Source organism: Gracilinanus agilis, chromosome 5 (assembly GCF_016433145.1).
Source record: "Gracilinanus agilis isolate LMUSP501 chromosome 5, AgileGrace, whole genome shotgun sequence".
NCBI lineage: Eukaryota > Metazoa > Chordata > Mammalia > Didelphimorphia > Didelphidae > Gracilinanus > Gracilinanus agilis.
In genome coordinates, this window is record NC_058134.1 from 196,965,500 (window position 1) to 196,993,067 (window position 27,568).

General features: G+C 41.6%; 2 protein-coding genes and 1 non-coding gene across 9 annotated transcripts in view; all 3 read right to left on the reverse strand.

Annotated features, from left to right (window-relative positions):
* Nucleotides 1-341: 341 nt before the first annotated feature.
* Nucleotides 342-12,054, reverse strand: NOP2 (NOP2 nucleolar protein). The gene is made up of 16 exons (XM_044677577.1): nt 11,955-12,054; nt 11,586-11,695; nt 11,052-11,097; nt 10,766-10,845; nt 10,275-10,522; nt 6,365-6,420; nt 6,092-6,247; nt 5,744-5,942; nt 5,494-5,583; nt 4,209-4,296; nt 3,799-3,939; nt 3,300-3,439; nt 2,801-2,890; nt 2,523-2,645; nt 2,172-2,400; nt 342-809 (listed from the first exon to the last, which is right to left on the reverse strand). The coding sequence occupies exons 2-16, from the start codon at nt 11,689-11,691 to the stop codon at nt 490-492; spliced, it is 2,112 nt and encodes a 703-aa protein (XP_044533512.1). The 5' UTR covers nt 11,692-11,695; nt 11,955-12,054; the 3' UTR covers nt 342-489.
* A 5,042-nt stretch (nt 12,055-17,096) lies between these two features.
* The window catches only part of CHD4 (chromodomain helicase DNA binding protein 4), a 33,122-nt gene continuing 22,650 nt past the window's right edge, over nt 17,097-27,568 (reverse strand). For 2 of the 7 annotated variants that reach the window (XM_044678273.1, XM_044678270.1), the window contains exons 25-39: nt 25,903-26,083; nt 25,732-25,818; nt 25,533-25,621; nt 25,296-25,429; nt 24,837-24,981; nt 23,834-23,999; nt 23,489-23,583; nt 23,250-23,379; nt 22,686-22,757; nt 22,290-22,427; nt 21,930-22,038; nt 21,645-21,777; nt 18,837-19,032; nt 17,798-17,961; nt 17,099-17,643 (exon numbers count right to left, since the gene is read on the reverse strand). In XM_044678273.1, coding sequence (XP_044534208.1) covers nt 17,626-17,643; nt 17,798-17,961; nt 18,837-19,032; nt 21,645-21,777; nt 21,930-22,038; nt 22,290-22,427; nt 22,686-22,757; nt 23,250-23,379; nt 23,489-23,583; nt 23,834-23,999; nt 24,837-24,981; nt 25,296-25,429; nt 25,533-25,621; nt 25,732-25,818; nt 25,903-26,083 — 1,857 coding nt within the window. In that variant the 3' untranslated portion in view covers nt 17,099-17,625. Of the gene's footprint in view, nt 17,644-17,797; nt 17,962-18,833; nt 19,033-21,644; nt 21,778-21,929; nt 22,039-22,289; nt 22,428-22,685; nt 22,760-23,245; nt 23,380-23,488; nt 23,584-23,833; nt 24,000-24,836; nt 24,982-25,295; nt 25,430-25,532; nt 25,622-25,731; nt 25,819-25,902; nt 26,084-27,568 lie in introns of all 7 variants that reach the window. The other 5 variants (XM_044678274.1, XM_044678269.1, XM_044678275.1 and 2 more) reach the window with 4 other exon arrangements.
* Nucleotides 23,661-23,796, reverse strand: LOC123250814. Its single transcript, XR_006506449.1, has one exon.

Below are 27,568 nucleotides of genomic sequence, written 5' to 3' on the forward strand. Positions count from 1 at the left end.
GTCGCAGGGAGGCCAGCCCGCAAAAGGCAGCAGCTGGCTCAGGCACAAATTGGGAGTGAGCTTTTCTTTCTAGGCTGGTATGGGGACCCTATTTGGCCACATGAACTCAGCGCCGCCCTCCCCCCCAACAGCCATTCCTTGGCAGCCTTTGGCAGAGGCCTAGCCCGATTGAAAGGCAGGGGAGGCCAGCGCCCCAACATCCCTGGTGTGACCCCACCCCCAACCACTCAACACATCCCACCCCCCTCCAAAGACCAGGGAGTAGGCAGAGCTTCTGCCCCGGTCTGCCCTGCAAACCAATAATGAGCTTCACACAGTAGTCAGAGGTGGGGATGGGCATGTTTAAGTGTATACAAGGGGAAGGGGCAAGTTTATTGGATTGTCTCAGAGTCAGAAAAGGCTGCTTCTGTCCGGGCCCGGAAGTTAGCTCACAGCCAGAAGCAACCCAAGAGTCACACCAGGCTAGTATGAGATCCCACAGTGGCTGTGTTAGGACTGAGATTTCTGCTTCTTCCTAGGTGGGGGCTGGCTGGAACTAGAAGTCCGAGAGCCTTTGTGGACAGGTTTGCCATTCTGGAAACCAGCCTTCTTAGGGGGCTGCTGCTTTGTCTTTTCCTTTCCAGCTGCTCCTAGCTTTGCCTTTGTCTTCCCAGCTCCTAGCCTCACAAACTTTGCCTTTCCAGCTTGCTTGGGCTTCTTGGCAGATTTAGGGCTGACTTTAGGCCCAGGAACCACTTGCAAATTAGCTACAGAAGGTCCATCATTGGGTCTGGAGTCCGTGGAGTCTTCGGGGTTGGCTGCTTCATCATCTGGGGTTGGAGTGAAATGGTTACACAAGTTTAAATGACACTGGGTTAATAAAGTAGGAAAAACCAACACAGGTGAGTTTGAAGCAAAGTGCACCAAAGGAGCCAACATTGCACTTAACTGAAGCATGGCATTTTGTACTCCAATGACTTTGCAAAAGGTACTAAAAAGAGAAAGTTTCTGGGACTTCCTGGGACATTTCTCAGCATTCAAACCAATGATGGCTTTTGAAGACACTATCTTTTCCTCCTGAGAGCTGGACCTCCAACTTAAAATGCTCAAGAAAATGATGATTTGAAAGTATCTGAGAGGCATCATGATCTAAGGGGTAGAGAATTCACTTTCAAGCCAAGGAGACCCAAGCTCATTTCCCACCTCTGACACATACTGCCAAAGTCATTTAACCGATTAGTGCTTCAGACAATTCTCCTGGACCATGAACAGCAGAAGTGAAAGGAAATTCCTTATCCAAGAGTGCCCTGTTGTTGTTCAATTACATTCAAGTCTTCATGACTCCATTTGGGTTTTCTTGACAGAGATACTGGAATGGTTTGCCACTTCCTTCTCCAGCTCATTTTACAGGTGAGGAAACTGAAGCAAACAGGGTTAAATGGCTTGCCTGGAGTCACATAGATAACATGTGTCTGAGGCCAAACTTGAACTCAGATTTTCTTGACTCTGGGCCTGATACTCTACATTCATCTTGCCACTTCACTGCCCTATGCCAATGTAAATCACAGGTCTAGTCCCTATCCCCTAGGAACTTAGATGTTCCCAAAAACCAGTTGGGCCTGCCTCGTGCTTGATAGTTCTTAGTCTCAAGTGCCAATTTATCATCTAGTAAAGAAGGATAAGTTCAGGTAATCCAGAAAGGAAGGGAAACCACAACTCTTTAACTCTTGGGATTCAATTAGCTACATGAACAAAACAAATATAACCATCTACTTTGGAGGGAGAAGGAAGTAAAATTCCATTCTGATTTGAGTTTCTGACCTCAAAAACGCACCAATCTGAAAGAGACTGCTGTAGTTGGATTCTTGGTCAGAAGATCTAGTTTTGAGTCCTAGCTGACAATTTCTAGCTATCTGAGTCTTTGCAAATCATTTAGCCACTCTTCAGTCTTAGTTTCCTGATTAAATGATGATACCTGTAATCCTACCTAACTCATAGTAAGAAAAGCACTAAGTTTAAGGCACCAAGGAAATGATTAGGAATAATGCACACAGGAAGAATTCTTTCATTCAAAAAGGGTAGAGTGTGGGAGAGCCACAGAGTTATTCCCAAGCAAGAGACACAGGGAAATGAGTCACAACTTTGTGGATAGAGAACTTGAACAAATGAGAAGTAGCAGAGATATTTCTTACTTTTCTTAGACTGAGGTATAGCATTGGAAAATTTCTTGAACTTGGCAATAAAGAAGCCATCCATGTTGTGTGTATGAGGGTAGAAACGTCGGGTAGAGCGAAGTGTGGGATGGAAGCGCCGCTCTCGGAAATGAGTAAAGCCCTCTTGACCAAAGTCTAGCCCTGTAGGCACCAGCCGCACATTCCTCTTCTTCAGGGCATACTCTACTACCCATTCATTTTCTTCTACCTGAGGGGGGTGGGTGACATGAGGGGTAAGGGGAAAAACTAGGAGTTAGTCTTAGCTGAAGGGGTCCCAAGAATAAGCTGTCCCTAGCCATTTCTGCCCACATTCCAACTTAGCAGCCTTACCGTAATGGAGCAAGTACAGTAGACAATATAGCCTCCAGTCTTAGAAGCAGCATTAACAGAATCAATAGCACTCAGGAGCAATTCCTTCTGGATGTGGGCACATCTTTTGATGTCTTTCTCATCCTTTCCAGGAAATGGGAAGAAAAATTTTGGTGTTTAAACTGATTTGTCCTCCCAAAATAGTATAACTTGCTGAGGATGACATTTTCCCCATGCTTCCACACCAATACCCTTCCCTTTCCTTCAAAATGTCTGTTCAACCTTTTTTTCCTCCTCACCTTGTTAGTTTTCACAGATGGGTCCTTAGAGATGACACCAGTGCCACTACATGGGGCGTCAAGTAATACTCGGTCAAATCCTCCCACCACCTGGGCAGAAAGATGATGAAGAGGTGGTCAAAGGAACTTCTACCTATCCAGAATGGCTCCCCACCCCTGAGCTCTTATAGGCAAAAGATAAAGCCACAACAAAATGAAACATCTAGAATGGTGTTAGTGGACAAGGAAGCAATTAAGAGTATTGGGAGAGGGGCAGCTGGGTAGCTCAGTGGATTGAGAGCCAGGCCTAGAGACTGGAGGTCCTAAGTTCAAATCTGGCCTCAGACACTTCCCAGCTGTGTGACCCTGGGCAAGTCACTTGACCCCCATTGCCCATCCTTACCACTCTTCCACCTAGGAGCCAATACACAGAAATTAAGGGTTTAAAAAATAAAAAATAAAATAAAAAAAGAATATTGGGAGATATAAGAGAAAAACAATGGTGGCTCTTGGGTCTAACCTTAGGGAAATGACGCCCATCATCATGGCTGATGATGGTGTTGGTGACCCCCAACCGGTGCAGATTGCCTACAACACTCTTGAGGCGCTCAGCATTAGCATCATTGGCAAGGATCACTCCTGTATTCTTCATTAGTTGGGCTGTAGGTGAAAAGCCATCATCCTTCAGTTGTTCCCATGCCCCTATACCAATCACCTGTCCACCTTGATACTAGTTCCAACCAGAAATCCACTGAGTTAAATCCCAGCATCTCACCACTTAACTCCACACGCAATCACCCAGTAACTCAACCAGTATCCTAGATGGCTATATTCCCACTTCCTACTCCCACAGTAAAATCTATGGGTCTGATTTTCACTTTTACTGAAGTACTTTCTGGCCTGAAAAATGACCTTGGGCACCTATGAGCTCACCTTACACTTAAAAGCAAAGTATTAAATGAATGTGTGTACTTCTTGCACTGAATGTTTTAAATGTCCCTGTTCTGCCACTTCCCTACCTATGTAGCTAGTCTTGCCACCAGGGGCACAACACATATCCAAAATACGCTCATGTTCCTGTGGTGCCAAGGCAATGACAGGCAGCATGCTGGAAGCACCCTGAAGAATGTAGTGTCCTGCCAGGTATTCAGGGGTAGCCCCTGGGAAGACAAAAAAAGAGGCAGATTAGAATAGGTTCAGTGAGATTCCACAAATATAAAGCCCTATCTAAATGACACTGGGATCACACATATGAAAGACAGGAGCTGACAACCTTGAGAAAGGGTAAGAAATGTACACAAATAGCTACATCCCATGGACACTGTGGGATGAGAAATTGCTTTCGCCTTTCTAGGAATGGGAAAATACTTGTGCAAAGGTAAGGAAGCAGGAAAGGCAGAATAAGTCCAGAGAAATAGAAGTCACTCACCAATGGGCACAGAAGAGTCATACACCACCAGTCCAGTCTTTGACCATTTACCCAAGGGATCCAAATTCACCCCACGGTTGATCAAGGCCTGTGAGAGGATAGATCATGTCAAGGTTGCAGGCATCATGGCTTCCAGGGCAGAGGAAAGACTTCAAGACAGCCTGGCATTTGGAAATGTGGCTCTAATAAAGTTCACACTTCATTTTCACAACAGAAAAATGACTCTATCTATAATCATCTTTGTTTTCTTTCTCATGTTTATGTTCCACATTTTAATGGAAATGATTTATTTTTGTAGCCAAGCACAGTGCTTTGCATATAGGAAACACTTGATAATTTTTTATTGAACTAAATTAACTAGAACAACCTTTCTTCCTAATCATCTGTCCCTAAGAATACTCAAGGCACAGCCTCTCTCACCAAAAGCATCACTAATACCCTATTGCAGGTTTCAGTGTTGTCCAACAAAGCACTGAGTCATCACTTATGTATCACAGAACCACATTAATGGCAGGGACCCCCTTTAATTGAGATGTTATGAATGGTACCTCTTCTCCAACCATTCTGCTTCATACAAGATTTCATTCCTTGTAGATCTCTCTTTACACTTCATTCAGCAAACCACAGCCCAGCTGAAGGGCCTACCAACTTGTTTTTGAATAGGCCTTATAAATATGTTATATTTAAAAATTTTAAGTGGTACAAAACAGGCCAACCACTGGTCTACACTGGCAAAAAGTAGCCAGGCAATATGCTGGGCACAATGCAGGACAGGCCTTTTCTCCCCAGTCTTAACCCATCAAATTTGAGACATGAGAAAGAATTTCAAGGACCATAAAAATCCAACTTATGCAAAAAAGAAATCCTCACTATAAAACTATCTCAATGGTTGTATCATCCAGTGGCATTCAAGTCTGTTTGAAGACCTCCAAGAAAGGGAGGAACCCACCTCTACTCAAGATAATCCTCTCCACTTCTGAACAGCTTTCACTGTTTAGTGTTTCCTGACATCAAACCTAAATTGGACTCTTTACAAATTCCATCCATTGCTTGAGGTTTTAATTTCTGAGGCAAGCAGAGTAAGTTTAATTCCTTCTCCATTTGACAGTCCTTCAGATATTTGAAGATGGCTATTCTCTCTCCTTCTTCCAAAGCCAAGTTTAAAAAGTATTCCCTACTTCCCTAGCCCCTGAATTAATGACTATGCCCATGAAGAATAGGTAAAATATCCCCGAGTTTATTTTAAAATGGACCTTCCTTTAAGATACTTCCCAATCAACCCTACCTGAGCCAGATCACGTCGACGGGTTTTCAGGGTATTGGTCCTGAGGGTGATGGGTCGAGGAACCTCATTAGCCTCTAGGAACTCCACTAGCTTCAAGGAAAAAAAGGAGATTAGTGTGGCCAGGGACTGAGTATAATAGAACATGAGCAACAACAGGGAACTCAATAGCTTGAATACAGAGTAGTAAGAAAGTGAGTAAGAAAAGGATGACAAGTAGGATGGCAAGTAGGATGGCTGGCATCACCAATACCTCAGAAAGAGGGAAAATGTCCATTATTTTGCCAATCAGGAAGTCTCCATAGGAGTAGTATGTAGCCAAGTCTTTCCGAAGCCTGCTTAGGTATTCAGTCCGAGACCGACCTTCTTCTCTCTGAGAACCAAAATCCCGTAGCACCCCAACAATGTCCTGGATTCGCTGGTGTACAGACTGCAAGTCTGGAGCCTGGGCACGTGACCATATTAAGGAACAATGTCCAACATAACCTGACCCATCCCTATGTATTCCAAATACCCTTCACCATATCCTCTACCTCCTTTGTCTCATACAAGTATACAATACAGACACTCCTCCTCCAGTATCTGTCCTAGTAGGATATTCTCTTGTTCTATCTCCTTGCCAGTGGGCAATACAAATTTTTCATCCTTTTCCACATTGATCTGAAGATCTTCATTTGCTTCATCATCGTTTTTGGATTTTGGCTGGGGAGACAGTTCCTCCTCCTCCTCATCAGTGTCTTCTGAACTCCAGTGATCCCTGTAAATTACAACAAATCAGAAGGGGGACCTTAAGTATTAAGAAATCCTAGCTCCTTCCTAGCCACTTCCACCCTAACTCTTGACCATGCCCATGATTAGAATTTCTAAGACTTACAGAGTTTCAGTTTCCTGGGCCCTCTGCTTCCGAGCAGCCTTCTCAATGGGCAGGAGCTGTGGACAGAGAGAGAAGACAAAGACTTAAATAATGTCAACCTCACCTTCTTTAACACATCACTTTGCTCTGACCTCTTTCAAGGATTGTTGTGAGAACCTAGGCATATGATTCTAAATGAGATGTAAAAGACTGCAAACTTTAAAGTGACACAAACTCTATTATTATTATTATTATTAATTATACACCTGCACAAGTCAGAAGGAAGAGACAGAGGACGGTGGGATGAATCAATCCAAAAAGGAAACTTGATGGACTTAAGAGCCCTGGTTCTCTGGGAGGCAAGGAAAAATTCTTTTAAAAAATTAGGGAAATAATTCAGTGAAAAGGAACTCATCCTGAAAAAGTAAAACTACGGTAAAGCTATAATTATCAGAACTATCTGATATTGGATTAAACAAAAATCAATGAAAAAATAAAGAGAAACAAGGAATAGAGCCAAATGTAAAAGATTAGTGTTTGATAAACACAAGATAAATTAAATAGCAATATGGCAAGAAGAAATTCATTTAGTTCCACGTCTCAGACCAACCAGATCTAGAATATTAATTTTTAACTTAAGACGAAAGAAAAAAAGCTTATGAAACTTTTTAGCTATCAAAGAAATGGAAGAAATTATTGGAGATGGAGTTGTTTTGAGAAATTATATATATAAATGAGATTTGATCACATAAAAACAAAAATACATTTTTGATCACAAAAAAAAAAAACAAAAAAAACCACCAGGGGCGGGATGAATAGGTCTTGACAAATAAATGGCTGACAACCTGAATCTTAATCTATGACTTCCCAAAGAATCCCTGAAGAATCTAAACAATTTCCCAAGGAAAACACTAAACAAAAATTGCTGACACCTTGAAAAATTGTTCAAAATCTCTAATGATCAGAGCAACACAAATTAAAACAACTTTAAACCACCAAATTGGCAAATTAGTAATAAATCTACAAATTCAATGTTGCTAAAGCTATAAGTAAGGAGGTGTGTGTTGTTCTAATTGAATATAAGTGCAATCTTGGGGGAGCAACCTGTTAAAAATAACTACAAAATATAGCATATTTTTATTTAAAAGAGAAAGACACACAAAAATATTCATAATTGTTTTACCTTTAAAAAGAAAAAGCTAAAAATATTTTCCATATCCAACAACTAGGTAAAGGTAAATTATAGTATATAAATCTAGTGGAATATTATTGAAACAAATATGGACACTTCGAATACAAAAAGTAAACAATGGGATTTAGAAAGTAAAATTAAGAGCATACTATACAGTATACATTATGCACAAATCATGAAAAAAATAAATAAATAAAACCTTTCCACACAAGTAGGAAAAAGTATCACTTAATACAGGGGCTAATCAACTTACCAGTTCTTTGATTAAATTTTACATTATAAAATTTGGTGTGTTCTTTGTTCACTTATAATATTAAGATATTAACACATTTATAGCACTTTTGTCATAACAACCATCTGAGGAATAGTACAAATGTTCATTTCCCCATTTTATAGACGAGATAGGCTAGGACATCAAGTAAACTGCATGTGTCACAAAGCCACTAAGTGTCCAAAGCAGGGCAGACCTCAAATCAACAAATGATCATTAAGAGTCTACTGTAATAGAGGCACTGTTCTAAACAAGCCAAGGGCTATTCAAGCTTACATTCTTACAGAGGATATAGAGGATGTAGGTGGATCTACTCACATAGAAAATAAATACAAAGTTTTGGGAGAGAGGAGTGTCTTAATAACTGGAAGAACCAAGAAACTTCAAAAAAGGTAATGTTTGAGTTATGAGAAACAGGGATTCCAAAGATTGGAAGTGAAGTAGGGTGTGCATTTCATTTCCCAATGAAAACTCCCTTCACTGAGCAGAGTTTGGTGACTTACGATAATACAACTAGTACAATGGTTTATACTCTAAGCCAGTGACAGGCAAACTAAGGTCCTCAGGCCAGATGCAGTCCCCTGAAATGTTCTATCCTGCCAAGGGACATTATTCCTAATCTAACGAATACAATGAGCAGGATACAATACAATGAAACTTTGAAAGAGTTGCCTTAGAAACAGACTGACAGATGAACATTTCCTTTCCTTTGGCCCCCTCTTTAAAAAGTTTGCCCATCACTGATCTAGGCCAGTGTTGGTGAACCTTTTTAAGATCGCCTACCTTGCCTAAATGCAACTTCAAGCGGCCTACAAGACACCTGCTTCCACACCCCACACCCCCCCACTACCCCAGAGAAGTTGAGGAAGTGCTTGTATTGGGTGGCTGGACAGAGGGGTGAGACATGCAAAAAATGTCCTTGGGCATTGTGGAGAAGGGCACCAAGCAGCCCCCTCTAGGCCCCCATGGATGCCACACCTTTGCCAACACAGCTCTAGGCTATAGATCACACTATAGACCAGGGGTTGGCAACGTATGGCTCTCGAGCCATATCTGGCTCTTTTGAGGGCCAGATAAGGCTCTTTCTGCAGGAGCCATAAAGTCAATTTTTTTTCAGGCGCTGTTACAGGAGCGCACACTGTGAGCACTGTACGGCTCTCACGAAATTACATTTTAAAAAATGTGGTATTTATGGCTCTCATGGTCAAAAAAGTTGCCGACCCCTGCTATAGACTATAGACAATCATGTGGACACAGAGTATTTCAAAATAGCTTTAATGCAAAAAAGTTGGAGGAGAGGGGATGGGAGTGTTTCTATTTGGTCCTAGAGGTAATAGGGAACTAAAGGGAGTTTGTTTCCAGTTCAGTAAAATCATTTTGGTAAGTGTGTATCAGACTAGAGAGAGGTTTGAGGTAAGGAGGTCAAAAAGAAAGTTATTGGAAATAGACCTGGTAAGAGGTGATGAGGGCCTGAGAATGGTGGCTGAGTAAATAGAAAGAATTGTTTTCAGATATAATAGAAAGAGAAATGACAAGATTTGGCAACTGACTGTATATGTGTGGTGAATGACAGTGAGGGCTTGAAGATGGCACGAAGGTATCAAGTCTGGATGACTAAGGGAGGATGGTATTCTCAACAATAAAATAGAAGCTTGAAAGAATAGTGGACCTGTGGGGGGAAAAGATGTGTTGTTTTGGACAAGTTCAATTTTGGTGATAAGGAAGGGATTGGAGTTCAGGAAAGCAAACAGGGCTTGAATATAGACATTTCAGAGTCTTCTTAGAGATAATAAGTGAACTCAAGGGAGTTGATACGGTCACCCAGAAAAAGCAAAAAGAAATAGAGAGGGTGCAGAATATAACTTTGGACATGGCATTGATAATGAAAAAGGTCCCAAATCTTCCCCACTACAAGTCTAACACTCTTTCTATAATTCTACTATTTCTCATTTTAAAAATAAGACATTTTAAGAACTTAATATTCACAAACAAATTTTCTTCACAATAACCCACAAGAGAAATATTCTGGGGAAGGGCCAGATAGATAACTTAAAAAAAAGTAAAGTCCCAATGAAAACTCTCTCCACTGAGCACATAATTTAGATAACTTGCTTATGGTAACATAACTAGTATATGTCAAAAGTAGGATTTATGAACCTAGGCCTTCCTGATGCTAAGGACCACTTCTCTCAATCCACTTAATCATGCTACTCTCACTATTACAGTGAGTATTATGAGGTAGATACAGGTATTATCATCCTCATTAATACAATGAGGAAACAGACTCTTGAGAGATTATATAGCTTATTTATGGCTGCATAACTACTTAAGTGTCAGAGGTAGGAATTAAACTGGGGCCTCCCCATAAGCAAGTCCAATGGTTCTTCCTACTAAGGTTAAAGCAATAACTTTTTTTTTTTAAATTAAAACAAATTTTAAGTTAACAAAATCCCATCTTGAATGTTTACCTCATCATCTTCATCAGTTTCTTCTTCTGAGGCGACACCATAATCATCTACCATATCATCTTCACTCTCCATAGAAGCCCAGTCATCCCCTTCACTCCTTGCATCATTGACCTCAGAATCCTCCTCTTCATCACTACTATGAGGGGGAGCTGGGCGCTTTTTGCCCCTAGCAGGTCCAAGTAATGCTTTATTTCCAATTTTGAGCCCAGGAGCCTGGGGTCCTTTCTTTTGTGAGGACTGGATAGCACCTATAGAGAACCACAGGTGTTAAAACAGCATCTTCTCCAGCTAAAGATGTCAAGGGCTCCTAACCCCAACTGGACTAACCCAGCAATCCCACTCCCTCCACCAATCTCCAAACCATTTCTACCTTCAAATATATTCCATCATCTTGCATCTCATCCTTGAATTACTCTATTAGTCTACACTCATCACTTGCTTTAAAATCTGTTTGCAAACTAAAGTCCCCAGCACCCTATTTTCAAACTAACCTTTTGTAAGAGGCTTTGGACTAGGAGATAGTTTCTTCTTTTCAGGAGTCCCTGCAGACTCTGATCGTCTTTTGGCTGCCCTGAAAAAGTAAAAAAGAATAAAAGAATGGAAATATGCTTCTCTCTCAACCTGCTTTCCTCCTAGCTTAAAAGTGATGGAGCTTCCCATTAGCATCTACATCCATCTGTGCCCAGGAGCTCTAAGATGAACTTCCTATCAGCTTACATTATCTAAAGGAGGGTAGCTATTAGCAAGCATCCCCACACTTGACTATCCCAAACTCACCTTTTCCTGGCACGGCTAGAGAGCCTCTTCCCATTTTCATTGACAGCTATAAAAAGATAGGAACAAGAATAAGAAGTCATAGAGGAAATATGCCGGAGAAGAGACCACAAGAACAAGATGGAAAAGAGATTTTGACGCTAAGAGTATAGAAATTCAACACAACAAAAGCTCCAGCTAACCATGCCTCAACTATCATAAAACTGTGGGGAAGTGGAGGTTTGAAACACATTAGAATCCTGGCCAAAATGGTAACAGGAAAATTTAAAGATAACTGAGTAGACCTTCAAAGATCCCTTTCTAGACTTCTCTCTTATTGGCACTTCAGTCTATTATCAGTTGCTGCAGAGAAAAAAGCTCAGTACAAAAATGAACAGAGTTGTTCTGAGAACTGAGAAAATCAGTTAAGTTGACGTGCAGAAGGAGCTGACGCAACGTAAAATGCTAGAGTACAGGCTAAGTGGGAAAGCGGATAAACGATGCTGAGGGCCAAGAGCAACAGGCACAGAAGGAACCAAGAGAGGGGTTCTCTCTCACCGGAGGGCAGGAATTTGGCGAGCTCGGTCTCAGCGCCCTTCTGTTTCCGGGCCTTTCGGCCAGGCCCGCGCTTCTCCTTCTTGGTGGGGTCCAATTTGCGCCCCATGATGCTGGGGCAAAGAAAAAAGGTTCATGCATCAAGGAGCAGACGTGGGGCAGGCGAGGCAGAAAAGGGGGCTCCCACACCCCCGACATCGCTCGCTCTCCCTCCTCCTGAGATCCCAGCTCTCCCTGGCACCCCAGGGTAAGCCGGAGAACCCAGAGGCCTCCTTCCCCCAGCTCCACCACAGCTCCGAAGCCCCAAGGACGAAAGTCCTCAGGGGCCCCTCAGCAGACCCAGTCAACTAGCTACTCCGAACCGAGGCTTACCAGCCAAATCCCGGGTCCACGTGCACTACCAAAACCGCGGCTCGCACGCCACTGAAGCCGGAAGCAGTTTTGTACCAACGCGCTGACGCAAAACGCCAGGACACACGGCTCTCCAAGCCACAAGGCTTCGCCCCGCCCCTTCCGCCGGGCGCTTCCGGATGCGGTTTTCTTAAGTGAGCCTGTGGTTGGCTAGAAATTTAGCGGACGCGGCTCTTGGGCCTATTCGGGAAGGTCCCGGAAGTGAAAACCCGAACCTCCCCACCCCATACCGTTAGGTCAGTCAATGGGCATGGATTAAGCACCCACCATATGCCAGACACTGTGCCGAGTGCTGGTGACAAAGAAACGTAAATGCCAGCTCTCTGCTCGCTAGGGGATCGCAGTTTCTCGGGGGAGAAAATTCACCAACAGAACCGGAAGAACCACCTCCAGACAGGCCGAGAGAGAGGCAGTCAGCTTGGAGGAGCCCGAGGGCTCTGTGAAGCTGTTCGGCCAAGGTGGCATTTTAACTGGGACTTGAAGCAAGCGAGGGGTCGTGAGGGACAACCAGGGTATGTCTTGTGCAAGCAGCACCGAGGCCAGCGTCCCAGGAAGAGTACTTGGGGTGGGATACAGACTGCAAGAAGTCTGAAAAGGTGCCGGGGAGAAGCTTATGAATGCCAGAGGATTTTCTGTTTGATCCTAGTGATAAGCCCCTGGAGTTTATTGAGTAGAGGGTGACACGGTCAGCTTTAGGAAAGTAAATCTGACAACTATGGGAGTGCTATGGCAGTAATGTGGCAATGAGGTGATGGGGACCTGCCTGGCCTCGGAAGGGATGTTACAGTAGTAAAATTGGGCAGGGCTTGGCAATGAGAGGTAAGAGTGAGTAATTGAGGACACCTAGACTGTGAACCTGCCTGATTGGTGATATCCCTGAGGGTATCAGGGAAAGGTGAAGGGTTTAGGGGAAAAGAATAAGTTCAATTTTGGACATGTTGAGTTTGATATGCCTACAAGAGTCTAGTCTCTGGCAGCAGAAGCAAAATTGGAAGTCACCTGAGAGATATGGGCTGAATGAAGTTGATTTGATAATCGTTAGCATAGAGATTAAATCTGTGGACTGTGTATGAGGTATATCAGGAGACAGCTGAATGGCTAGGTGGATAGAGTGCTAGGCCTGGAGCCAGGAAGACCCAAGTTCAGATACTTCCTAGATATGTGATCCTAGGCAAATCACTTAATCTGATTGCCTGACAAAAAGACTTACTGGAGAAGAAAATGGCAACCCACTCCAATATCCTTGCCAAGAAGACCTCATGAATAACTGTGGTCCATGGGGTCCCGAAGAGTCCGACAAGACTGAACAGGTTTGAGGCCTGTGTTGTGAACAACAGATAAGTGTTCGGGGAGGACTAGCACCTCTGTGAGGGCTTGCTGAATCCTTTTCAGGGCTGCTCAACCACCTCGATATCCATCTTTCACCTAATTTCACCTGTGGCTCCAAGCTGTAGCATGCACAGCTACCACACCTCAATAAAACTTTCAGCCAACAATCCCTCCCTCCACCAACTTATAGGTATTATCAGATGGACTAAACCAGGTTGAGATAACTGATAGGCCTCAAACTTGTTGATGAGTTAAGGGGATATCTACCCCAAACATGTGAAGACTTCCCCCAACAGAATGAATGGATGAGAAGTGGAACACTTGGATCTTGGTCAGACATGGAAGACTCCAAGGCAATCTATTGCATTCTAGGCCATCACCATTCATTCTGACTTTTGTCTTGCCACTGGACTTCAGTGACTCTGGAAGAGAAAATGAGACTGATGATGCAACTCTGCCTCACTTAAATCTAACTCATGTACAACTCCGATGTCATTTGTCTTCATGGAAAAACAAAAAACGAATGCCTTTTATCTTTCTTGCTGTTCTCTTCCAAACCTCACCAACTTAATTCTCTGGTAAACACTGTTCATAGCTTACCTTTGCATCCTTCTGACTTCCTTTAAACACTTAGCTCAGCTGATATAACCTATATCAGACTCTTTCCCACCTCAGGGGGAGAGGGAAGATCTGAATAACAAAATGTCAGAAAACAATTGTCAAAAATTGTTTCTATGACTAAACTATCACTTTTGCATATGATATGATGGTAAACTTAGAGAATCCTAGAGAATCAACTGAAAAATTAGTTAAAATAATAAATTGATCAAAGTTGCAGGATACAAAATAAAATTGCATAAATCATCAGCATTTCCATACAAAGTCCAGCACCAAGAATTAGAAAGAGGAATTCCATTTAAAATCGCTCTAGACAGTATAAAATACTTGGGAATCTATTTGCCAAGACAAATCATATGAACACAATTACAAAACAGTTACACAAAGTTAGGTCTAAACAATTGGGAAAACATTGCTCAGGGCCATCCCTCAAGCTAACATAATAAAAATGACAATCCTAAAATAATTTATTTAGTGCCATGCCAATCAAACTACTAAAAAACTTTTATAGAACTAGAAAACTAAGTTCATCTGGAAGCACAAAAGATCCAAGAATATCAAGGGAACTAATGAAAACAAATGTAAAAGATGATGGCCTAGTGGTAACATCTTAAACTTTACTATAAAACAGTAATCAAATGTCTGGTACTAGCTAAGAAATAGAAGAGTGGATCAATGGAATGAACAGATATGGGGTAAATGACCTCAGCAATCTAGTGTTTGATAAATCCAAGGATCCCAGCTTTGGGGATAAGAACTCAACATTTGACAAAAACTAGGAAAATGGTATGGCAAAAATTAGATATAGATCAATCTCACACCCTCTATCAAGATATGGTCAAAATGGGTATACAACTTAGACATAAAGGGTGATACTTGTATCATAATAACAGAGGAAGATAGAATAGTTTACCTGTCAGATCTATAGAGAGGGAAGAATTTATGACCAAACGAGATAGAGAACATTACAAGATGTAAAATGAATAATTTGGATTATATTAAAGTTTTTGTACAAACAAAACTAATGCAACCTAGGAGGGAAACAACTAGGAAAAAAATTTACAACAAATTAATCTGATAAAAATCTCATTTCTCAAGTATATAAAGAAATCACATAATACAAATCATTCCCCAGTTGACAAATGATCAAAGGATATGAATAGGCAGTTTTCAGATGGAACAAATAAAAGCTATCAATAATCGTATGAAAAATGTTCTAAATTTCTCAATTAGAGAAATGCCAATTAAAACACTTGAGGTATCACCTATGCCAGTAAAGGAAAATGATAGATGTTGAAGGGGATGTGGCAAAATTGGGACACTAATGCATTGCTGGTAGTTATGAACTGATCCAACCATTCTGGAGGTCAATTTGGAATTATGCCCAAATGTCTATGAAATAATGCTTTAATTTAGTAATACCTTTAATCTAGTAATACCACTATTAGGTCTGTATCCCAAGGAGATAAAAAAAAAATGGAGAAGGACCTGTTTGTACAAAAACATTTTATAGCTGCTCTTTTAGTGGTGACAAAGAATTGGAAACTAACAGGATATTCAATTAGGGAATGGCGGAATAAGATGGTGATATAATACTATTGTGCTGTAAGAAATGAGCAAGATGAGTGATTCAGAAAAAAAAACTGAAAAGACCTACAATGAACTGATGCAGTGAAATAAACAGAACCAGGAGAACACTGTACAGTTAACTGAAATATGTGGAATGATCAACTATGATAGACTTAGTTACTTTCAGCAATACAACTCCAAGACAATTCTGAGGGACTATGACAAAGAATGCTATCCACCTCCAGAGAAAGAACTGTTGGAGTAAGAATGTGGATGAAAGCATATGATTTTTCACTTCCTTGGGTATCTGTTTTGAGGTTTTGGTTTTTATAAGATTATTCACTTTAAAAAGTGAACAATATGGAAATGATTTGCATAATACATGTAAAATCCAGACTGAATTCCTTGCCAGTCCAGGAAGGGGGAGGGAAGGAGAAGGGGGACAATTTGGATCATGTAACTTTGGAAATTTTACATAGAATTTTATTACATATAATTGGTGAAAAAAATTTAAACAATTGTTTCTATAGAAAAAAATTAAACACTTCAAAATTACATTAATAAAATAGCTTACGTTCCATTTTCTGCAAGGAGCTTTTCTTGTTCCCATTATTTCCTTCTGAGATTGCCTCCAATTACACAGCATATATCATGTAGTTATTTGAAGGTTACCTCCTCCATTAGAAAGTGAGATCACTGAGGGTAGGGATCATATTTTTTGCGTTTGTATCCTCAGCACTTAGCCAAGTGCCTATAAATGATAGGCAACAATAAATGCTCATTGACTTACCAGGCAATGAGCTGAAGGAGCTTGTTTTCTAATGAGGGAGACAACATACAAACAATTATGTACAAACTACAGGATAAATTGGAGATGACCTGAAAGAGGGTCTGAGAAAGGTTACTTGTAGGTGGGACTTTTAACTGAGACGAAAAGGAAGCATGGAGACATAGATGAGGGAAAGAATTTCAGCTATGGGAAATAACCAGGGGAAATGTATAGAGTTGAGAGTATCTTGTCCAGGGAACAGCAAGGAAACAAATTCCACCAACTTGTAGAGTACTCGTGGATCAAGTGCTTAATGACTGTTGTCTAGTCCCCATAACCAGTTTTATTCTCCCCAAGCCCAGGAAGGAAAGTAGTTTTGGATCAAGGACACCCCCTTTTTATTCCATCTTTCCTTCTTCATACTCCACCTACAGGACCCTTCATCCTAAAGCAGGTTATCTCAACACTGTAGGACTAATAGGAACTAGAAAAGAAGAATCCCTTTAGTGGGGAAGAAAAAAGAAGCTAGCCTTAGGCAGGGGTTCATAATGGGCAAAAGTGAGATTATTTCCACTATTTTCATGGTTGTCATGAGGAATTAAAAGTACTTTAAATGTGTATGGCATTCAAGCATCCCTAGAGCCACAAACTGCCACAAAGCAGTATACTCAGATGGGCATGCATAGGAATGAACACATATAACTAGAGGGTTTAAAATACAAGGAAACTTTTATTTTCAATTTTTATGAAGTTTTTTTAAATGCTTTTGGTTCTTTTTCTTTTTTTTTTCCCTTTTTCTTTTTTCTTTTTTTTCTTTCTTTTCTTTTCTTTCTTTTTTTTTTCTTTTTTTCTCTTTTTTGCATTTTATCTCATTCTGGCCGCTCAGTGGCTGGAGCCGCTCGGTTCCTGGTATTAAAAAGATGCCAACGGAGGTAGCTGTGTCTCGCCCAGGGGCCCGGCCCATCCGAAACCCCAACAAAAAGGAAAAAAAACAAAATAAAATAAAAACATAAAAGAAATTTCAGATCATTTTCTCCGAGCTTGGTGGGAACCCACAAGAGTTTGTATGTAACAGACGTTACAGTGGGGAAGAGGCCATGAACCCGGAGGGGGCCTGGCCTGCCCTCTCCCTGCAGATGGCGCCGGCGCTACTGCTGCATGTCTCTCTGGCAGGAAGGGCGATGCAGCCCCTCACTTCCTCCCCTCCCCAAGTGACAGGGGGAGTTGTTCCTTTATAAAATGAGGAGGGGGTGGAAGGAAGAGGGACTCAACCCCCAAAGGAGAAGCTGGGGGCAAGGGGGAGGGAAGGGTCACTGCTCAGTGGTAAGGTGGTATCAACCTGGATCTTCACTGCTGCTGGGCTACCTGTAAAGGATAGAGATAAGACAGTAAGAATTTAATACTTAAGGTGAGGAAGATAATGGGGCTTAGGAAGGACACCTGGCAAAATACAAGCCACAAGTTCCATTTCACACCCGGTTTGGGAAGTTGACTTTTAAAAGAACCCAAAGCAGCCTACCTGCTGTGGGGTGGGTTCAGGACCCCGGTTTGCCAGTCGGCTGAGGATGTTCCTCTCTGACATCTGTAGCCGCACAGCCACAGGGGGAATACGGGCAATGGTGGCTGGCAGCCTTGTGACATCAGCCTTCATATCACTTAACAATTCCTCCAGTTGTTTCAGAACTACAAGAAGAAAGGCATAGAGGTGGGACTGTGAGTGGAGGTGGTTGAGATCAGAAGTAGCTGCCACCACTTCTCATCTCACCTCTGTGAATAATAACCAGGATGTGCTACAGGGGAATGAGCTGAAAACTCAGTCTCTATTTTCTTTGTATTTTTCCAAACTCTCCTTGAATTACCTTTGTCCTACATATCAAATTCAGATTCCTAATATTCTAGTTCATATTTGCAGATTTCAGAAATGGAAAGGACTTTAGGGGTTATCTAATCAGATTCTCTTATTGTACATATAGAGGTGTACTGATTTGCCCCCATCTACTTATCACCAGCAGTAGTAAGCAGGACTAGGACTTAGACCCAAATTCCAAGATTCCATTAGGCTGTCCTAATCCTCATTTTCTCTTCTCTTCTACTTTTCCAAACCCCTGTTTCTTTCTCCCACCTTTAGGCTTTCTTCTAACTTCTATTACTTTTGCTTCTTCCTCTCCTTCACTCCACCCTCTATGCAAAACTTTCCTTCTTCAGAAAAATTTTCTCTGAGAAGAAAAACATAGGTCATTCCCTCAAAGTTTAAAAGACAACTACCTTTACCAGTATCTCAACAAAAAAGAAAAGCATTAAGAGATGTTTTATGCTTCCCCAGATATTCAGGCAGAATTATATCTAATGTATCCTTACCACTCCTTGGCACTAAATACTAAGTAATTTAAAACCATTTTTTTTTTTTGTGAAAAGCTTATTGGCTAGGATTATCTGCAGCTTCATAAAGGCAAACAATAAAGCCCCACCATTATCCAGAAAATCCACCACCTAAGAGTTTCAGAAACTAGAGATAGGAGGAGAAAATAAACAGAGTAGGCAGGCCAGCCACTGGCTACCTTTGTGAAGAACAGCATTAGCTGGCTTATTTCCTGCCATTGACTCCTTAGACAGATGCTGGTGGCTCTCAGCCAGGCATTCCACCTCAGCAAAACGGGTATTGAGTGCCATGGAAGGGTGGGAGGGGTCCTCTGACATGTTCAGGTAAGCTGCTCGACGCAGTTGCTCCTCAATCACCAGGGCTTGTTCCAAGAGCTTGGCAGATTGGCAAGAAAGGAAAAATTGGATAAATTATTCTGTTTGTTAAATGCTTTCCAATTCAAGAAGTACTCTTTAAAAAAAGGGTTGAGGTGATGGAATAAGGGAAAAATAGATAATCCCCATTTACTGAATTAAACCAAAGTAACTATCCCATCCCTAAGAGGCATTGGCAAAGAGTTTAATAAACATATAGCCTCTACCCCTCAAGAAACTTACAGTCTAGTAGAGGAGCTAACACTAAAGTCCCTCTTGCACACCATACAGAAACTGAAGCCAGGAGCAGGCTGGGTAGCTCAGTGGATTGAGAGTTAGGCCTAAAGACGGGAGGTCCTAGGTTCAAATCTGGCCTCAGACACTTCCCAGCTGTGTGACCCTGGGGCAAGTCACTTGACCCCCATTGCCCACCCTTACCACTCTTCCACCTAGGAGCCAATACACAGAAGTTAAGGGTTTAAAAAAATGAAAAAAAAAAAAAAAAAAAAAGAAACTGAAGCCAGTTCACAAGAAAATGAAAAGCATTATATGCTTTGCCTAACAGAGACAAAGAAATCCAAAAAGCATCTTTTTTCTAACTCACACCTTTCTGTCCTCTTGAGTTAGTTTCTTTCCCCCCAACGCCCTCACTACAGGTATTCTCCAAGGCTCAAGTCCTTGGGACACATTCACATCTGTTTGTCCAGTCCCAGATGTCTCTGGTGTCTCAAACTCATTTCCAAATATCTAATGGACATTTCCGATTAGGTAAAAATTGGCCTTGGCAACAGCCACCTCTAATTCAACATAACCAAAACTGCACTTACATCATTTATGGCAATTCTTTGTTCTACCTCTCACATTTATCCCTTTCATTCCCAACACTACCAATCTAACCAAGGTCCTTATCTCCTATACCAAAATTACTACAATACTATTCTTATAATTTTTCTATGCCTATTATCTATTCTACAGACCAACCCACTCATGTCATCTTCCACAACTCAAAATCATTGAGTCTCTCCACTATTAATATACAAACTTCTAGCAGAGAACCAAAAGGCCCCTATACAAAATTGGTAAGTGACTATTAAGAATCTTGGAACTTGCCAAATGCCCTTTCTGACCTCATCTCCTACTAGGCCCCTAACAAAATCATTTTGCTCCAGTCAGCCTTGTTTATTCACTGTCCACAAACCATTATGTTTGTTTTCTGGTTAACTCCCAAAGTCAAAGATGACTTCCAAATGAATCTCACACAAATCTTTCTCTTGAATTCTGATACCATATCACCAATTGCCAGCTAGCTAGAATTACATAATTATCTCAATCAACATCTCTGGGGGAAAAAAACCAAACACCTCATCCTCTTTCCTGACAAACTTGCCTCTCCAAAACTTTCCTATTTCTGTGGGAGGCAATAACTTCTTTCTAGGCCAGCCAGATTCATCCTCTCTTGCCTGGTATGTTCCATTAGCCTCTTAATCACTGGTCTTCCTGGTTTCAAGTCTCACCCATCCTTCACTTAACTGCCAAAATCTTCATAAAGCATAAGACTAATGTATTTCCCTATTCAAAACCTTTCAATGATTCCCACTGCCTCTAAGATAAAAACTCCTAAAACTAGCATTTAAAGCTCTCTACTATTTGACTGAAGCTACCTTTCTTTCCTGCCTTCTTTCACTCATTAGCCCATCTGACTCACTCTATGTTCTAGCTAAGTAATCTAAGCTGCTTCCCTAATTCAAGATTCCATCTCCCTCTCTTTGCACAGGCTGTCTGTCCTCCATATAAACCAATGTACTTCTTCCTCATCACTGTCTATTTTCCTTCAATGCTCAACCTCCTTTGATCTTTGTAGTTTATTACCTTTTTCCTCTTAAATTCCTTAACAGTTGCTTACCAACTACATAATGTTTTGAGGGCAGGTAGTTTTTTTAAATATTAGTCTATATAATCCCTAGTGTCCAGTCATACAGTGCCTTTGCACACAGCAGGTGTTACACCAAATTCAGTTGTTTCTATGCTTCCTAATTACTCCATTTGCCTCTCTTTAATGCTCTCATCTCTCCACTTATCAAATTTTTAAAAATACCTTTACCTTCCATCTTAGAAATCAATATTGTGTATTGTTTCCAAGGCAGAAGAGCGGTAAGAGCTAGGCAAAGAGGATTAAGTAATTTGTCCAGGGTCATATAGCTAGAAGACATCTGAGGCCAAATTTGAACCCAGGACTTCCTATGCCCTGGTCTGTCTCTATCCATTGAGCCAACTAGTTGCCCCCTTCAATTTCTTTTAAGACTTATACCATGAAACTTTTCCTGGACAAGCCCAGTGCTTATTTCCCCCTAAAATATGCAATACATTCATGATGTTGAACCACTGGCTTGAGATTTGATCATTAAATTCTTCTGTTAATTTAATGTTTCATATCTTCTCTCTCCACAAACTGTAAAGTTGAAGGTCAAGAACTATATATTTATTACTCCCCAATCCCAAAGGTCCTAAGTAATAAGCACTGTCTTACACTTAGCAGACAAACAACAAATAGCATCTTAACTAAATACCTTCATACCTCTGAATATTCCTACAAAAAACAAAGATTATATATTCCTCTCCTCCTCCATGCTCACCTTAAACCTTCTGGCTAGGAATTTGTTTTTTATCTCCAAGAAGTTACCACGATTCATTTCACCTTTGAAGGGCTCATTGAGAATGGCATAGCGTGGGTCATTTTGAATGTCCTGCCACCGGGCATAGCCATGGCTAAGAGAAGGATGTTCAGGAAACAACAAAACAAACAACAAAAAAGCAACAGGAAAAAAAGGGCAAGAGTTCCAGCCACTTTGAGGACCTTTCCTCTCCTTTCCCAAGGGAATCTTCCTATCAATTGGAGTCCATAAAGGCACAAAGGATACTTAATAATGCCAGCCAGTAGCCAATAGTCATGCCGTCGATGCCAGATCTCATAGGTTTTCTTTGTGACTGTGGCTGCCCGTTCCTCATTCTGCCAAAGGGAATGCAACTCTGGAAGTAAAAGGGACACAAAAGAATCCTGCTGACCTGGATCTTGAGGGAGCTCCTATCTACCCAACATCCCTTCCTTCCAAGTCATATCCCTAATTTCCCAGAATGAAACTACAAAAGGACAATTATATTCAAGGATAAGAAACGTTTTATGTCACCCCCTGGCAAAAATACTTTCTTCCTTCTCTAGTTCCTAAAAAGCAAATGGTCTTTGCCAAAGAACCCTCTTAAGTTCCCATGAACCTCTGTACCAGTGAAGCCGCCATCTGCAATGTTGAACATAAAACGTTGTTTGATGTTCTTTTTCTGTTTCTCATCACCCAGGTCCTTAGGGGTCTCCCCGTTCTGAAGCATCACTTCTTTTTTTTCTTCTTCTTCTTTCTTCTCCTCTGAAGAATATATGTGGGAGAAAGGTCAGGTATAGAAAAGCTCCTAGTCCATGGCTCCAACCCACAGCATCCAAGTCACACTGAGCCAGGTCACTCAACCCTCTTTTCAGATACAATACTTTTAAAAAGACTACCTCCCTTAGCAATAAGACAAAAATTTTGAAGCAAACGCAAGTCTGTTTCCATTTCTTAACTAATCACCTCAAATATAAATCTTTGATGTCATAATCTTAACCTAAATTATTTTAAAATACCTACCCTTGTCTTCTACCACAATTGGGGTCAGATCCACTGCTGACTTCTCCTCTGTCTTCTCCATTTCAGCAACACCTGACAAACAGATGAAGCTGAAAGTATAGGCCAGTGGTTCCCAAACATTTTTGGCCTACCGCCCCCTTTCCAGAGACCCCCTGGAAATTAATTTTTTTTAATTTTAATAGCAATTAATAGGAAAGATAAATGCACCTGTGGCCATCACCGCCCCCCTGGATTGCTGCAGCATCCAACCAGGGGGCGGTAGTGCCCACTTTGGGAATCACTGGTATAGGCTAAAGAAATAATATCCTCCCCAATCACGCATTCAGTCATGACCCAAATGGAATAAATAATCCTAAACCTAGTTCTCTACAATTAAAAGCCATAAAGGTAAGCTAAAGAAAATTATCTGGATTCCTCCCCCATCTACCCCATTTTTTTAGGGGGGAAGAGGGAAAAGGGAAGATTGGTGTGTCTAGACTCTTTTAATATTCCCGGTATACTCAATACAGAATTCTCTACCACTATAATCTGGCTGAAAGTCATAGTCTTCAGAAATCTTGTTACCTTTGGTTTCTGTCTCCATTGATTCCTCTGTCTTCTCTTTGACTTCTGGCTTGTCCACCTTCTCTTCTCCCTCCAAAGGCTCAGTCAGAACCTTTTCTTCTTCTGGGTTAGATGCAGAAGGCTGTGTGCTCTTGGGGGAAAAAAAAAAAAGAACGAATAGTAGATCAGGTAGCTCTAAGTTAATTTTCCTTAGGGTCCACACATCCTTAGCAATTTCTTATCTACCCTCCCAATCTCACCTCCACAGATGCCTCAGAAGCTGCAGGTTTCACTTCTCTCTCTCCCTCTGCATTTTCTTCTTCTTTGTTATTTTCCTCTGTTTTCACTCCATCATCTATAAAGAAACAGAAATGGGACTAATGCACTAGACCTACATGTTACCAATGGCCTGATTTCATTTATGCATTTTAAAGTGTCCTCTTGTGCCTTTAAGAGTCAGCCCCATCTCAGGACAGCCCTCCTAATCTGAGAGGAAGATTTGCTCTTAGTCCTGCCTCTGGCCCTCCTGCCACAGTGGCAAGCAGGAAAGCAATAATAGCATGGACTTGAAGGAAGAAAAAAGAAAAAGAAAAAACCAGATTTACCAGGAGGTGGCACAGGTGCAGGAGTGTTGGGTTGTGTGTCTCCTGGAGTGGAAGGTGTGGGAGTTTTAGGGGAAGGTGATCCTGGCTGTGACATCTTCTTGTTCTCTTCTACCTCAGCCAGCTCAGGCATGCTCCAGCGCCCATTGACATGCTCAAACTCCTGTACCTGTAGCATTTAGGGAAAAAGGGTAAAACCTTGCCTTGAGCAAAAAGAGCTTTTTCACCAGGAGACTTTCAATTTCTCCCCGGGTATCATTTATAACCTTTCCCAAACTCATAATAGTTTAGGGGGCATGAGCATTGTGTTTGTCTCTCCATTACAGCATATACCATCCTTTTGCTATAGTGGGCCCCACTGCTGTACCCTGTGTCTCAATGGACTACCAGTTCCTGCCCTCAGCCCAGGCAATTCACCTATCTGATGAGAGCTCATTTCCAGGACAGTTTGGAAATATCATCCCTATCTTCCTACAATGCTACAACAAATGTAACCCCACAACCTCACTTCACTCTTGCTTTGATTTAGTAATCATTATCATCATTGTTCTGGCAATCAGACTGCTCTACAGCTTTACCCATCATACATGTGATCTCCCAAACACCTTTTCCTATATGTATTTGTTTCCCCTGTTAGGATATACTCCTTGAGAGCAGAGACTGTCTTTTTTTATTCATGCCTCTAGTTCTTATTCAAAGCAAATGTCTAAAGCAATGGTTCCCAAACTTTTTTTGGCCTACCACCCCCTTTCCAGAAAAATATTACTCAGCCCCCTGGAAATTAATTTTTTTAATTTTAATAGCAATTAACAGGAAAGATAAATGCACCTGTGGCCATCACTGCCCCGCTGGATTGCTGCAGCACCCACCAGGGGACGGTGGCAGCCACTTTGGGAATCACTGGCTTAATGTATGCTTTTTCTTTCTTTCTTTCATTCATTCATTCATTCATTCATTCATTCATTCATTCTTTCTTTCTTTCATGGTAAGGTGGTTAGAGCCACACCTTTTTTCGGATGAGTGACATAACACCAATACGAGTAAGGACATGCTGGCGGGACAAGCCCTCACGGGGAACACCATCAGCAAAGGTCTCAGCCCCATCTGCTCCTGGCTCACAAAGGTGACGCATAAAGAGAGACACATAAGCCCTGAGGTAAAAAGGTAGAAGACACTGTTAAATAGGCAACCAGAGCAAATCATCCAACAACTCCAGCTGGGCACCAACTTCTTACGAGGTTATTATTCCCTACTCCCTAATATGGAAGGCAGAGCTCCACATAATAGTTCAAGCTCTAACTCTAGCAGAGATCTTAGCTTAATGTCTCTATCAACAACTACTATGATTCACAATGGCCATGGACACACAAAGCATGGCATCCCCTACCCCAAGAGACTGTGGAAGTAGTCAGCAGCAAGCCAGAACCCTGCCCTGACCCACACTTCTCCCCAAACCTTCACTCACTTGAACTCTTTCTCTGACTTGCCCCTCAGGTCCCGCACAAGCCACTGGGTAGTAAAGGCATCCTGGGGAGGCATCCCATAACGCATAATGGCATTGAGGAAAGCCTTCCGCTGGCGGGCATTGAAGCCAAGTACCTGAGGAAGAAAGCAGGTTCCTTCTCATGATGGACATCACTCAAGTACAACCTTCTCTGAAACTACCTTTTCTCACAGGTGAGTGGCACTTCCCATTGCTTACCTCAATGTTTCCACCAACACGAGCCAACAATGGAGGCAATGGTTTATCCTTATCATTTCGCAGGCCCTTGCGGCTAGGCCTTCTGGGAGCTACAAGGAAAGAGGAGGGAGTATGGGGAAGGTGCATGGGTGAATAGCAATAGTAGGGACATTAGTCACTCTTGAAAATCTAGATCTCCAGCAGGGATAACAACCCTCACCTTCTGAACGCTCATCAAAGTCCTCATCGCCTTCCTCTGAGGCCACTGAGTAGTCGGACTGATTGTCTGACTGGTCATCCTGCCAATCTGGAGGGAGAGAGGGCAGATGAGCGGGGCCCACGGCCCTAGGGGAGCGGCCCAAGGGCAGGGGATGGGGCCGGCCAGACACACCTCGATCCTCCTGGGAGCCATCGTTGTAGTTGACCTGCTTACGGATTCGCTTCCCTTTGCCTAGGTTTCGGGCCAGGTCCTCTTGCTGCTGCTCATAATGGTGCCGCAGCAGCTTCTCCCAGTAGTCAGGATCCACGCTTTCTTCCTGCTTGATGATCTCTCGTTCTACCTCTTCCTCCTCCTGGGACAGATGCAATCAAAACTCAGGTGGGGTAGGGGCAGCCACCATCACCATTCCACACAGATCCTCAAAGCTTCTGGGCCACTCAGACATTTAAACTATTTACTTCGAGAACAATTATATAGTACCATATCTGGTTGGGCTTGAGTTTTCAAAGAAACTCAACTGATAAGACAGCCCTTCTTATTCCTTATGTTCACTGTATAAATTAGTAGACAAGGACAGAATATCAACAGAGATAAGAAAATTCACGTTTAATGTTTTCAAATGGGCATCTGACTAAGACAAAACAGGGTAAGGTAGTGGACAAGGAAAGTCAGACTTTCAATAAGGCAGAGTGAATAGCAGGAATTTCCCCTAAAATTTTTAGCACATAAGCTCCTTGAGAACAAGAACTGTTTCATTTTTATCTCTGTATAGCTACTGCCTAGCACAAAACAGGCTGTTTAAAAAATGTTGAAATAAAAAGGACAAGCATATTAGATTGAATTTTGATACCTATTTCCATATGCCTTGTAGACTCAAAGTCTTTACTGAATCCTTACAATATTCAAAAGTTTGCTCTTCTAAAGGTCATTTTGAAATTATCTTTGACAAACCAATGATGCACAGTAGTTTAGGATCTCTTCCCCTAGACTTGCCAACACCAGCAACAACCAATAATTTAAAACATTTTTAAACATGTTTAAAACTCAGACACTTCCAACAAAAATATGGATCCATTAATGTGGATATTTCCTTCAACAGAATGGATTACAACCCATTAATGCTCACTTTTTCTTTAAACCCTTACCTTCTAACCAATTGATACTAAGTATTGGTTGTAAGGCAGAAGAGCAGTAAGGGCTAGGCAATGGGTTTAAGTGAATTGCCCAGGGTCATGCCACTAAGAAGTATCTGAAGCCAATTGTGAACCTAGGACTTCCTCTGTCTCTAAGCCTGGCTTCTTAATCCATTGGGCTACCTACCTCTCCCAATATTCTTTCAAACTGTGTAACTAATTCATATCTTCCTATATATTCTCCATAGGAGAAATCAGTCAATGTGCTGAGGTTCTTCCATTAAACCTCTTGGTTATACATGAACACTATAAGAACTCAAAGGCTATCAGTTACACTTCACTATCACTATATGTCCATCTACCTCTTAGTCATATATCCTCTACACTATATACTCTGCATACTATTCCTTATGCCACTTTTCCTAAACAATTCTTATGGTAATACACTTCATATGGACTACTTGTGTCCACAACTTCCCTATTGAGAACCTAAATTTTTAATTCTATGGAGCCTTTGGTTTTCTGAAACTTATAGCCATACAGAATATTATTTTAAATACAGACCTTTATTTCAATAAGTATGGAGTCATTAAAAACAATGCAAAATTTCTCACATGCAACAGCCTTTTCTCCTCTAATACTCAATTGTGGACCAAGTTCATTGTTCATTCACAATATTTGTGTAATATAGGCAATCCAACCAA